We start from the raw sequence: 12,941 nt of genomic DNA, 5'->3' as shown, positions 1-12,941 counted from the left end.
AACAATTATCAATGACCAATTAGAGCTTGAAGAATTTCAAAAAGAATAACGGGCAAATGTTACACAATCCAGGTGTGGAAAGCTCTTAGAGATTTACCCAGAAAGACTCACAACTGTAATCGCTCTTAGAGACTTACCCAGAAAGACTCACAGCTGTAATCACTCTTAGAGACTTACCCAGAAAGACTCACGGCTGTAATCGCTCTTAGAGACTTACCCAGAAAGACTCACAGCTGTAATCGCTCTTAGAGACTTACCCAGAAAGACTCACGGCTGTAATCGCTCTTAGAGACTTACCCAGAAAGACTCACGGCTGTAATCGCTCTTAGAGACTTACCCAGAAAGACTCACAGCTGTAATCCCTCTTAGAGACTTACCCAGAAAGACTCACAGCTGTAATCGCTCTTAGAGACTTACCCAGAAAGACTCACAGCTGTAATCACTCTTAGAGACTTACCCAGAAAGACTCACAGCTGTAATCACTCTTAGAGACTTACCCAGAAAGACTCAAAGCTGTAATCGATGCCAAAGGAGCTTCTACAAAGTATTGACTCAGGGGTGTGAATACTTATGTAAATGAGAGATTTTTGTATTTAAATTTCAATACATTTGCAAAAATGTCTATAAACATGTTTTCACTTTGTCATTATGGGATATTGTCTGTAGATGGGTGAGATAAAACATATATTTAATCACATTTTCAATTCAGGCTGTAACACAACAAAATGTGGAATAAGTCAAGGGGTATGAATACTTCCTATGTGATGCTATTATATTCAGTTCTGTTATGTAAAATGTAAATGAATCATTGTGATCTTGCGAGACATTGATTCAGCTTTGATCTAACTTTACTAAACAAGCACCATTGTGATAAGTGATAATCCTCTATTTGTAATAATCATACTGTCACACCCTGATCTGTTTCACCTGTCTTCACCCCCCCTCCAGGTGTCGCCCATCTTCCCCATGATCCCCTATGTATTTATATTTACATTTTTGTGTTCTCTGTTTGTCTGTTGCCAGTTCATTTTGTTCGTCAAGCCTACCAGCGTTTTCTCCCTTGATCCTATCTGTTTTTAGTTCCAGTTTTCACGGTTTTGACCATTCTGCCTGCCCTGACCCTGAGACTGCCTGCCCTGACCCTGAGACTGCTTGCCCTGACCCTGAGACTGCCTGCCCCTGACCCTGAGACTGCCTGCCCTGACCCTGAGACTGCCTGACCCTGACCCTGAGACTGCCTGCCCCTGACCCTGAGACTGCCTGCCCCTGACCCTGAGACTGCCTGCCCTGACCCTGAGACTGCCTGACCCTGACCCTGAGACTGCCTGCCCTGACCCTGACCCTGCCTGCCCCTGACCCTGACCCTGAGACTGCCTGCCCCTGACCCTGAGCCTACCTGCCGTTCTGTACCTTTTAGACTCTGATCTGGATTATTGACCTCTGCCTGTCCTTGACCTGTCGTTTTTCCTGCCCCCCTGTTCTAGTAATAAACTTTTGTTACTTCAACACTGTCTGTATCTGGGTCTTCTCCCTGAAACGTGATACATATGAAGTGATGAGCAGGACTATTAGGTAACAGGTCTTGATGAGGCCGATTTTAAACGATTGGAGCGCCCTTCGTGGTTCTGAAAGGACAGCGCCACGATCGTGCAATGATGTTAAAGAAGTTGAACCAACTTGTGGTGCTGAAGGATAGCTGAAGGATGGCTGAAGGATAGCTGAAGGATAGCTGAAGGATGGCTGAAGGATAGCTGAAGGATAGCTGAAGGATGGCTGAAGGATAGCTGAAGGATAGCTGAAGGATAGCTGAAGGATGGCTGAAGGATAGCTGAAGGATAGCTGAAGGATGGCTGAAGGATGGCTGAAGGATAGCTGAAGGATGGCTGAAGGATGGCTGAAGGATGGCTGAAGGATAGCTGAAGGATGGCTGAAGGATGGCTGAAGGATAGCTGAAGGATAGCTGAAGGATGGCTGAAGGATGGCTGAAGGATAGCTGAAGGATAGCTGAAGGATAGCTGAAGGATAGCTGAAGGATGGCTGAAGGATAGCTGAAGGATAGCTGAAGGATAGCTGAAGGATGGCTGAAGGATGGCTGAAGGATAGCTGAAGGATGGCTGAAGGATGGCTGAAGGATGGCTGAAGGATAGCTGAAGGATGGCTGAAGGATGGCTGAAGGATAGCTGAAGGATAGCTGAAGGATAGCTGAAGGATAGCTGAAGGATGGCTGAAGGATAGCTGAAGGATAGCTGAAGGATGGCTGAAGGATAGCTGAAGGATAGCTGAAGGATGGCTGAAGGATGGCTGAAGGATAGCTGAAGGATGGCTGAAGGATAGCTGAAGGATAGCTGAAGGATGGCTGAAGGATGGCTGAAGGATAGCTGAAGGATGGCTGAAGGATAGCTGAAGGATAGCTGAAGGATAGCTGAACGATGGCTGAAGGATGGCTGAAGGATAGCTGAAGGATAGCTGAAGGATAGCTGAAGGATGGCTGAAGGATAGCTGAAGGATAGCTGAAGGATAGCTGAAGGATAGCTGAAGGATGGCTGAAGGATAGCTGAAGGATAGCTGAAGGATAGCTGAAGGATAGCTGAAGGATGGCTGAAGGATGGCTGAAGGATGGCTGAAGGATGGCTGAAGGATAGCTGAAGGATAGCTGAAGGATAGCTGAAGGATGGCTGAAGGATAGCTGAAGGATGGCTGAAGGATAGCTGAAGGATAGCCATTCTGTCAGTTCAGGAATAAACAACAATAATTTGCAGAATAGTCTAATAGACCTACGACTAACGTGGTATAACTATTAGTAGGTTATAGAAAGGTCAAAATTTGACGACACAACTAAATATACCAATCTCAGTCTCAACATCAGAGCATCGGCGGAGTTTGACGCTGCTTTGAAAACACAAGCAGAGAAAGCAAGGAGAGAATACAACTCAACAAAGAAAACAATACACATACTTAACCTCGTATCCCAAAAAAATCTGTATTGGATATTTATTTATTTTATTTGTTATTTATGTATTTTTTATTTCTTCCCTTTAGTATTATATCTACTATTCTTATTGTTGTTTTAATATCTACTATTGTCACGTCCTGACCAGTAAAAGAGGGTGTTTGTTATTGTAGTTTGGTCAGGATGCGGCAGGGGGTGTTTGTTTAGAGTGTTTCGGGGTTTGTTGGGCTATGTTCTTGTTAGTTTATTTCTATGTTAGTTCTAGTACGTCTATTTCTATGTGGTGTTAATTGGGTTGACCTTCAATTGGAAGCAGCTGCTCCTCGTTGCTTCTAATTGAAGGTCCTATTTAAGAGGGGTGTTTTCCTATGGGATTTGTGGGTAGTTGTTAACTGTTTTGTGTTTGTGCACCTGACGGGACTGTTTAGTGTCGTTTGTATACGTGTTTCTTTTGCTTTCCTTTTTTAATAAAATAAGAAGATGAGTTTACATGATCCCGCTGCGTTTTGGTCTGATCCCTACGACACCCGTGACAACTATTCTTCTTCTCATTGTTTTAATATCTATTATTCTCGTTGTTGTTGTTTTAATATCTACTGTTCTTCTTGTTGTTGTTTTAATATCTACTGTTCTTGTTGTTGTTTTAATATCTACTGTTCTTCTCATTGTTTTAATATCTACTATTCTTCTTGTTGTTGTTTTAATATCTACTGTTCTTCTTGTTGTTTTAATATCTACTGTTCTTCTCATTGTTTTAATATCTACTGTTCTTCTTGTTGTTGTTTTAATATCTACTATACTTAAATATGTTGTTTTAATATCTACTATACTTAAATATGTTGTTTTAATATCTACTGTTCTTCTTGTTGTTGTTTTAATATCTACTGTTCTTCTCATTGTTTTAATATCTACTGTTCTTCTCATTGTTTTAATATCTACTGTTCTTGTTGTTGTTTTAATATCTACTGTTCTTGTTGTTGTTTTAATATCTACTGTTCTTCTTGTTGTTGTTTTAATATCTACTGTTCTTGTTGTTGTTTTAATATCTACTGTTCTTCTCATTGTTTTAATATCTACTGTTCTTCTCATTGTATTAATATCTACTGTTCTTGTTGTTGCTTTCGCTGAGAGAGAGAAAGAGACAGACAGAGGGACAGAGAGACAAACAGATGGGGTTCTTGAAGAGCTGAGACAGGAAGTTTTACTACTCCCCCCCACTTCTCTGTTCTCTTTATTCACTCATCTCCTCTATTTCCTGTCATCTCCTCCCTTTCCTTTCTTCTCCAATCTTTCATATATTCCTAACAGTTAAAGCCTATGTCCCAAATGGCACCTTATTAGCACTATGTCTTTGGTCAGAAGTAGTGCACTATGTAGGGTATAGGGTGCCGTTTGGAATGAAAACAAAGTCTTGTGTGTTTTAACTGACCCAGTGCAGATGGAGTCTTTATAGGAGAGACCACTAAAGCTGTCACCCTGTCTTTCTGAACAAGTACTGTACCTATAAACCCTTTACACACACACACACACACACACACACACACACACACACACATACAGAGATATTCTACTAACATGTACAGAGATATTCTACTAACCCTAACATCTACAGAGATATTCTACTAACATGTACAGAGATATTCTACTAACCCTAACATGTACAGAGATATTCTACTAACCCTAACATGTACAGAGATATTCTACTAACCCTAACATCTACAGAGATATTCTACTAACCCTAACATCTACAGAGATATTCTACTAACCCTAACATGTACAGAGATATTCTACTAACCCTAACATCTACAGAGATATTCTACTAACCCTAACATCTACAGAGATATTCTACTAACATGTACAGAGATATTCTACTAACATGTACAGAGATATTCTACTAACATGTACAGAGATATTCTACTAACATGTACAGAGATATTCTACTAACCCTAACATGTACAGAGATATTCTACTAACATGTACAGAGATATTCTACTAACCCTAACATGTACAGAGATATTCTACTAACATGTACAGAGATATTCTACTAACCCTAACATGTACAGAGATATTCTACTAACCCTAACATGTACAGAGATATTCTACTAACATGTACAGAGATATTCTACTAACCCTAACATCTACAGAGATATTCTACTAACCCTAACATCTACAGAGATATTCTACTAAAATGTACAGAGACACTCTACTAACCCTAACATGTACAGAGATATTCTACTAACCCTAACATGTACAGAGATATTCTACTAACCCTAACATGTACAGAGATATTCTACTAACATGTACAGAGATATTCTACTAACATGTACAGAGATATTCTACTAACATGTACAGAGATATTCTACTAACATGAACAGAGATATTCTACTAACATGTACAGAGATATTCTACTAACATGTACAGATATATTCTACTAACCCTAACATGTACAGAGATATTCTACTAACATGTACAGAGATATTCTACTAACCCTAACATGTACAGATATATTCTACTAACCCTAACATGTACAGAGATATTCTACTAACCCTAACATCTACAGAGATATTCTACTAACCCTAACATGTACAGAGATATTCTACTAACCCTAACATGTACAGAGATATTCTACTAACCCTAACATGTACAGAGATATTCTACTAACCCTAACATCTACAGAGATATTCTACTAACCCTAACATGTACAGAGATATTCTACTAACATGTACAGAGATATTCTACTAACCCTAACATGTACAGAGATATTCTACTAACATGTACAGAGATACTCTACTAACCATAACATCTACAGAGATATTCTACTAACATGTACAGAGATATTCTACTAACCCTAACATCTACAGAGATATTATACTAACCCTAACATCTACAAAGATATTCTACTAACCCTAACATGTACAGAGATATTCTACTAACCCTAACATGTACAGAGATATTCTACTAACCCTAACATGTACAGAGATATTCTACTAACCCTAACATCTACAGAGATATTCTACTAACATGTACAGAGATACTCTACTAACCCTAACATGTACAGAGATATTCTACTAACATGTACAGAGATATTCTACTAACCCTAACATCTACAGAGATATTCTACTAACCCTAACATCTACAGAGATATTCTACTAACATCTACAGAGATATTCTACTAACATCTACAGAGATATTCTACTAACATGTACAGAGATATTCTACTAACCCTAACATGTACAGAGATATTCTACTAACCCTAACATGTACAGAGATATTCTACTAACCCTAACATGTACAGAGATATTCTACTAACATGTACAGATATATTCTACTAACATGTACAGAGATATTCTACTAACACTAACATCTACAGAGATACTCTACTAACCATAACATCTGCAGAGAATTCTACTAGCATGTACAGAGATATTCTACTAACATGTACAGAGATATTCTACTAACCCTAACATCTACAGAGATACTCTACTAACCATAACATCTACAGAGATATTCTACTAACCCTAACATGTACAGAGATATTCTACTAACATGTACAGAGATATTCTACTAACACTAACATGTACAGAGATATTCTACTAACATGTACAGAGATATTCTACTAACCCTAACATCTACAGAGATACTCTACTAACCATAACATGTACAGAGATACTCTACTAACCCTAACATGTACAGAGATATTCTACTAACATCTACAGAGATATTCTACTAACATGTACAGAGATATTCTACTAACACTAACATGTACAGAGATATTCTACTAACATGTACAGAGACTCTACTAACCCTAACATGTACAGAGATATTCTACTAACCCTAACATCTACAGAGATACTCTACTAACCATAACATCTACAGAGATATTCTACTAACCCTAACATGTACAGAGATATTCTACTAACATGTACAGAGGTATTCTACTAACATCTACAGAGATATTCTACTAACCCTAACATCTACAGAGATATTCTACTAACCCTAACATGTACAGAGATATTCTACTAACCCTAACATCTACAGAGATATTCTACTAACCCTAACATCTACAGAGATATTCTACTAACCCTAACATGTACAGAGATATTCTACTAACCCTAACATGTACAGATATATTCTACTAACCCTAACATGTACAGAGATATTCTACTAACATGTACAGAGATATTCTACTAACCCTAACATCTACAGAGATATTCTACTAACATGTACAGAGATATTCTACTAACCCTAACATCTACAGAGATATTCTACTAACATGTACAGATATATTCTACTAACCCTAACCCTTTCTTACTTTAAACAACCACATCCTACATATACAGACATTACAGTCTCTGTTAAGTACCTCTCTACTCATCACAAAGGCTTTGAGGGGAAAAAGTATTTGATCCCCTGCTGATTTTGTACGTTTGCCCACTGACAAAGAAATGATCAGTCTATAATTTTAATGGTAGGTTTATTTGAACAGTGAGAGACAGAATAACAACAAAAAAATCCAGAAAAACGCATGTCAAAAATGTTATAAAATGATTGGCATCTTAATGAGGTAAATAAGTATTTGACCCCTCTGCAAAACATGACTTAGTACTTGGTGGCAAAACCCTTGTTTGCAATCACAGAGGTCAGACGTTTCTTGTAGTTGGCCACCAGGTTTGCACACATCTCAGGAGCGATTTTGTCCTACTCCTCTTTGCAGATCTTCTCCAAGTCATTAAGGTTTCGAGGCTGACGTTTGGCAACTTGAACCTTCAGCTCCCTCCACAGATTTTCTATGGGATTAAGGTCTGGAGACTGGCTAGGCCACTCCAGGACCTTAATGTGCTTCTTCTTGAGCCACTCCTTTGTTGCCTTGGCTGTGTGTTTGGGGTCATTGTCATGCTGGAATACCCATCCACGACCCATTTTCAATGCCCTGGCTGAGGGAAGGAGGTTCTCACCCAAGATTTGATGGTACATGGCCCCGTCCATCGTCCCTTTGATGCGGTGAAGTTGTCCTGTCCCCTTAGCAGAAAAACACCCCCAAAGCATAATGTTTCCACCTCCATGTTTGACGGTGGGGATGGTGTTCTTGGGGTCATAGGCAGCATTCCTCCTCCTCCAAACACGGTGAGTTGAGTTGATGCCAAAGAGCTCCATTTTGGTCTCATCTGACCACAACACTTTCACCCAGTTGTCCTCTGAATCATTCAGATGTTCATTGGCAAACTTCAGACGGGCATGTATATGTGTTTTCTTGTAAGTCGCTCTGGATAAGAGCGTCTGCTAAATGATGTAAATGTAAATGTAAAATGAGCAGGAGGACCTTGCGGGTGCTGCAGGATTTCAGTCCTTCACGGCGTAGTGTGTTACCAATTGTTTTCTTGGTGACTATGGTCCCAGCTGCCTTGAGATCATTGACAAGATCCTCCCGTGTAGTTCTGGGCTGATTCCTCACCGTTCTCATGATCATTGCAACTCCACGAGGTGAGATCTTGCATGGAGCCCCAGGCCGAGGGAGATTGACAGTTCTTTTGTGTTTCTTCCATTTGCGAATAATCGCACCAACTGTTGTCCCCTTCTCACCAAGCTGTTTGGCGATGGTCTTGTAGCCCATTCCAGCCTTGTGTAGGTCTACAATCCTGTCCCTGACATCCTTGGAGAGCTCTTTGATCTTGGCCATGGTGGAGAGTTTGGAATCTGATTGATTGCTTCTGTGGACAGGTGTCTTTTATACAGGTAACAAGTTGAGATTAGGAGCACTCCCTTTAAGAGTGTGCTCCTAATCTCAGCTCGTTACCTGTATAAAAGACACCTGGGAGCCAGAAATCTTTCTGATTGAGAGGGGTTCAAATACTTATTTCCCTCATTAAAATGCAAATCAATTTATAACATTTTTGACATGCGTTTTTCTGGATTTTTTTGTTGTTATTCTGTCTCTCACTGTTCAAATAAACCTACCATTAAAATTATAGACTGATCATTTCTTTGTCAGTGGGCAAACGTACAAAATCAGCAGGGGATCAAATACTTTTTTCCCTCACTGTATGTGACTTGTTTCAGGAAACTAGGTGTATGTCGCGCATCACTCCTTAACAGGAGAAGCATCTGAACGTAATCATTTAAAAACAAATCAAAATGTGTTTTTTTGTCAGAAATGCCTTCTGGAACATGTGAACTTTCATGTGCCTTAAAACCAACTTGTATGCCATCTGTAAATATGAATAAAATTGTTAAATTACGAGCCTAGTTGGTTTAGACACGGAAAAAGTCAGGAACCTTCCAGCTAGCCATGATTGGCTGAGATATTGGATGGGCTGGACATGCTGAGAGATGAGTTCGGATTGGTCTGCCATGTAGCACGCTTCTGTCTATAACATGAGCTGGTCAGTATGTGTAGATAATCCTTGCTACCGTTGCTTTTTTTTTGAAGATATCATGGAGAACTGCAAAAAGTGTTGCTATTTCTCTCCACTTCTTCAGGACAAAGTTTTGAAATCAGTGGAATGCTCAGTGGAAGCTAAGGAGACGGAGAAAATTCAGCCGTTTGATTGCAAATATGCGGAGGCAGTGGAAAAGAGAAAAGGCTGCTGTATAAAACACGTCTCCGGATTACATCTTCAAACTAAGGGCAACCGTGGCAACCATGACAGAGAGGGAGAAGCGTCCATCCATGTATACGGGTAAGAGAGTCTAGCTAGCTACATTTTCAGATATTATATTATTTTGTCAGAAAGTCATTTTAATTGCAAATTAAAGAGTACTGTTAGCTAGCTAGCTAACGTTAGCTGGCTGGCTCGCTAGCTAGTGTTACGATTATGGAATGTGTAGAAATATTATTCGTATCTCAACACTGAAACAAGTTGGTTAGCTTTAGCTACCTGTAGATTCATACAGGGTAGTAACGTCATGACATGGGATTATGGTTCATTGTTTAGCTAGCTAGATAGCTAGCCACATGTCTAAACCAAAAACTCCACTATGCAAGTAACTATTCGACTGTCTACAGACATGTCGATAGACGTAGAATAAACCAGCCTTTAGTCTCTAAATCTTTGGTTGTTTACTACACTACCGTACTCTCTGTTTACTACACTACCATACTCACTCTGTTTACTACATTACCATACTCAGTCTGTTTAGTACACTACCGTACTCACTCTGTTTAGTACACTACCGTACTCACTCTGTTTAGTACACTACCGTACTCACTCTGTTTACTACACTACCGTACTCACTCTGTTTAGTACACTACCGTACTCACTCTGTTTAGTACACTACCGTACTCACTCTGTTTAGTACACTACCGTACTCACTCTGTTTACTACACTACCGTACTCACTCTGTTTAGTACACTACCGTACTCACTCTGTTTAGTACACTACCGTACTCACTCTGTTTAGTACACTACCGTACTCACTCTGTTTACTACACTACCGTACTCACTCTGTTTAGTACACTACCGTACTCACTCTGTTTAGTACACTACTGTACTCACTCTGTTTAGTACACTACCGTACTCTCTGTTTACTACACTACCGTACTCACTCTGTTTAGTACACTACCGTACTCACTCTGTTTAGTACACTACCGTACTCACTCTGTTTAGTACACTACCGTACTCTCTGTTTACTACACTACCGTACTCACTCTGTTTAGTACACTACCGTACTCACTCTGTTTACTACACTACCGTGCACACTTTGTTTAGCACATGGCCTCACATGTGAATCCTTAAAGAGATGGGTGGGGCTTAGGCTTAAAAGGGTGTGAACGATGCTGAATGGGTGGAGACAGAGATGACCTCTACAGTAGGTGTACCAAAACATTCAAGGGCCATTTTGTCAAAAGTGGGTTTACAAGTTTATCAACTTTCAAAGAAGAATTTAACTACTATAGTTTACCATTATTGACCAAGGCCCATAGGGTATATAGTGATGAGAATTGACCAAGGCCCATAGGGTATATAGTCACTACTGTTGACCAAGGCCCATAGGGTATATAGTGACCTATTATTGACCAAGGCCCATAGGGTATATAGTGACCTACTATTGACCAAGGCCCATAGGGTATATAGTCACTACTATTGACCAAGGCCCATAGGGTATATAGTGACCAACTATTGACCAAGGCCCATAGGGTATATAGTCACTACTATTGACCAAGGCCCACCGGGTATATAGTCACTACTATTGACCAAGGCCCATAGGGTATATAGTGACCAACTATTGACCAAGGCCCATAGGGTATATAGTCACTACTATTGACCAAGGCCCATAGGGTATATAGTGACCTACTATTGACCAAGGCCCATAGGGTATATAGTCACTACTATTGACCAAGGCCCACCGGGTATATATTGCTATTTGGAACGTAACCTAAGATAAATATTCTGAAATGAATAATCGTATTGGGTATATTTTCATTTTTGTTGTTGTGGGGTAACCATGTTCTCCCGAATCAACTGTGTTACTAGCTTTACCTTCTAACACAAACACAAGTCATTCCAGGCTCAAGGACACTGACACAGCAGTCAAACACTTAGGTAGTTACAGAAGTAACAGTGTTGTAACGGTCGTCGTAGTGACTGGACCAAGGCGCAACGAGTTGAGCGCTCATCTTAACTTTCATTGTGAACACGACTAATAAACAAAACAATAAAAACAGTCTTGTAGGCTCACACAGCAGTACAAAGAACAACCTCCCACAATTCCCCCAAACAAACATACTCCTAATTATAGGACCTTCAATTAGAGGCAATGATAACCAGCTGCCTCCAATTGAAGGCCCCAATCCCATTTACTAAACATAGAAATAAACATCCTAGAAACAGACATAGAACTATACAACATAGAACTAAACCAAAAACCCCAGAAACATAAATCAAACGCCCCTCTACATAAACACACACTCAAAACCATATGAAACAAATACCCCTCTGCCACGTCCTGACCAAACTCTAATAACAAATAACCCCTTTACTGGTCAGGACGTGGCAAGTGTAGATTCTAGACAGAGTTCTACAGTAGAGACAGACTTGTGTTTGTTTGTTGAGGTTTAAGAATGCTTGTAATACACACTTACATACATACATACACACACACACATCAAAACACACACACACACACACACACCCATGCATGCATACACACAGGTACCTGCTGTGGAGCAGTGTAGTTGGCTGGGTTGGACACAGAGTTGTTGCTGGAGTACAGACCAGATGATGACGTGAAACTGGACCCTGGAGAGAGACAGACAGAGAGACAAAGAGAAAGACAGAGAGACAGAGAGAGAGAGAGAGACAGAGAGAGACAGAGAGACAAAGAGAAAGACAGAGAGACAGAGAGAGAGAGAGAGACAGAGAGAGACAGAGAGAGAGAGATACAGAGAGAGCGAGAGACAGAGAGAGAGAGAGACAGAGAGAGACAGAGGAAGAGACAGAAAGAGAGAGAAGGAGAAGGAAAGAGACAGACAGAGACAGAGGGAGAGAGAGAGAGAGGGAAGGAGAGGGAGAAAGAGAGAGACAGAGAGAGAGCGAGAGAAGGAGGGAGAGGGAGAGAGAGAGAAAGAGACAGAGAGACAGAGATGAATTCATGTTGTGTCAATTCATTTTCCTGACATAACTGTTATTGAGATATTTCTATATTTGATTTCTATAACCTTTATTTAGAAAATCCCACTGGAGTCCAGGGTCTCTTTTCCAATGATACTGTGTTTTATTACAAACAACTATCCAAACAGCTTAAACAGACACAATTACATACAGAGTTCACTCCACAATGAACAGGTCCTGTATTTTAGTCTTACCTAATGAAGGCAGGAATTCCTACTTAAGTCACGCTAGGACGGTATCTGTCACCTGATTGGTTAGGTTTCCACTCTCACATTCCTTCGATTGGATGTTTGGCTAACTGACCTGGCATCTGATATGGTGAGTAGGCTGTCTGTCCAGGCTGTGGCGTGTAGTTGAGGCTGGTCTGTAGGGGGGTTTGGGAGA

The 12,941-nt window shown here is 40.2% G+C and overlaps 1 protein-coding gene across 1 annotated transcript in view; it reads right to left on the bottom strand.

Annotated features, from left to right (window-relative positions):
* Positions 1–12,941, bottom strand: part of eya4 (EYA transcriptional coactivator and phosphatase 4) — a gene marked incomplete in the record, with an annotated part of 133,956 nt that overhangs the window by 17,274 nt on the left and 103,741 nt on the right. The window contains 2 exon segments of the mRNA XM_029691285.1: positions 12,103–12,185; positions 12,861–12,941. Coding sequence (XP_029547145.1) covers positions 12,103–12,185; positions 12,861–12,941 — 164 coding nt within the window.

This window comes from Salmo trutta, chromosome 1, assembly GCF_901001165.1.
Source record: "Salmo trutta chromosome 1, fSalTru1.1, whole genome shotgun sequence".
Classification (NCBI taxonomy): domain Eukaryota; kingdom Metazoa; phylum Chordata; class Actinopteri; order Salmoniformes; family Salmonidae; genus Salmo; species Salmo trutta.
Note: the sequence above shows the minus strand (reverse complement) of the source record. Positions and strands in the feature narration are given on the sequence as shown.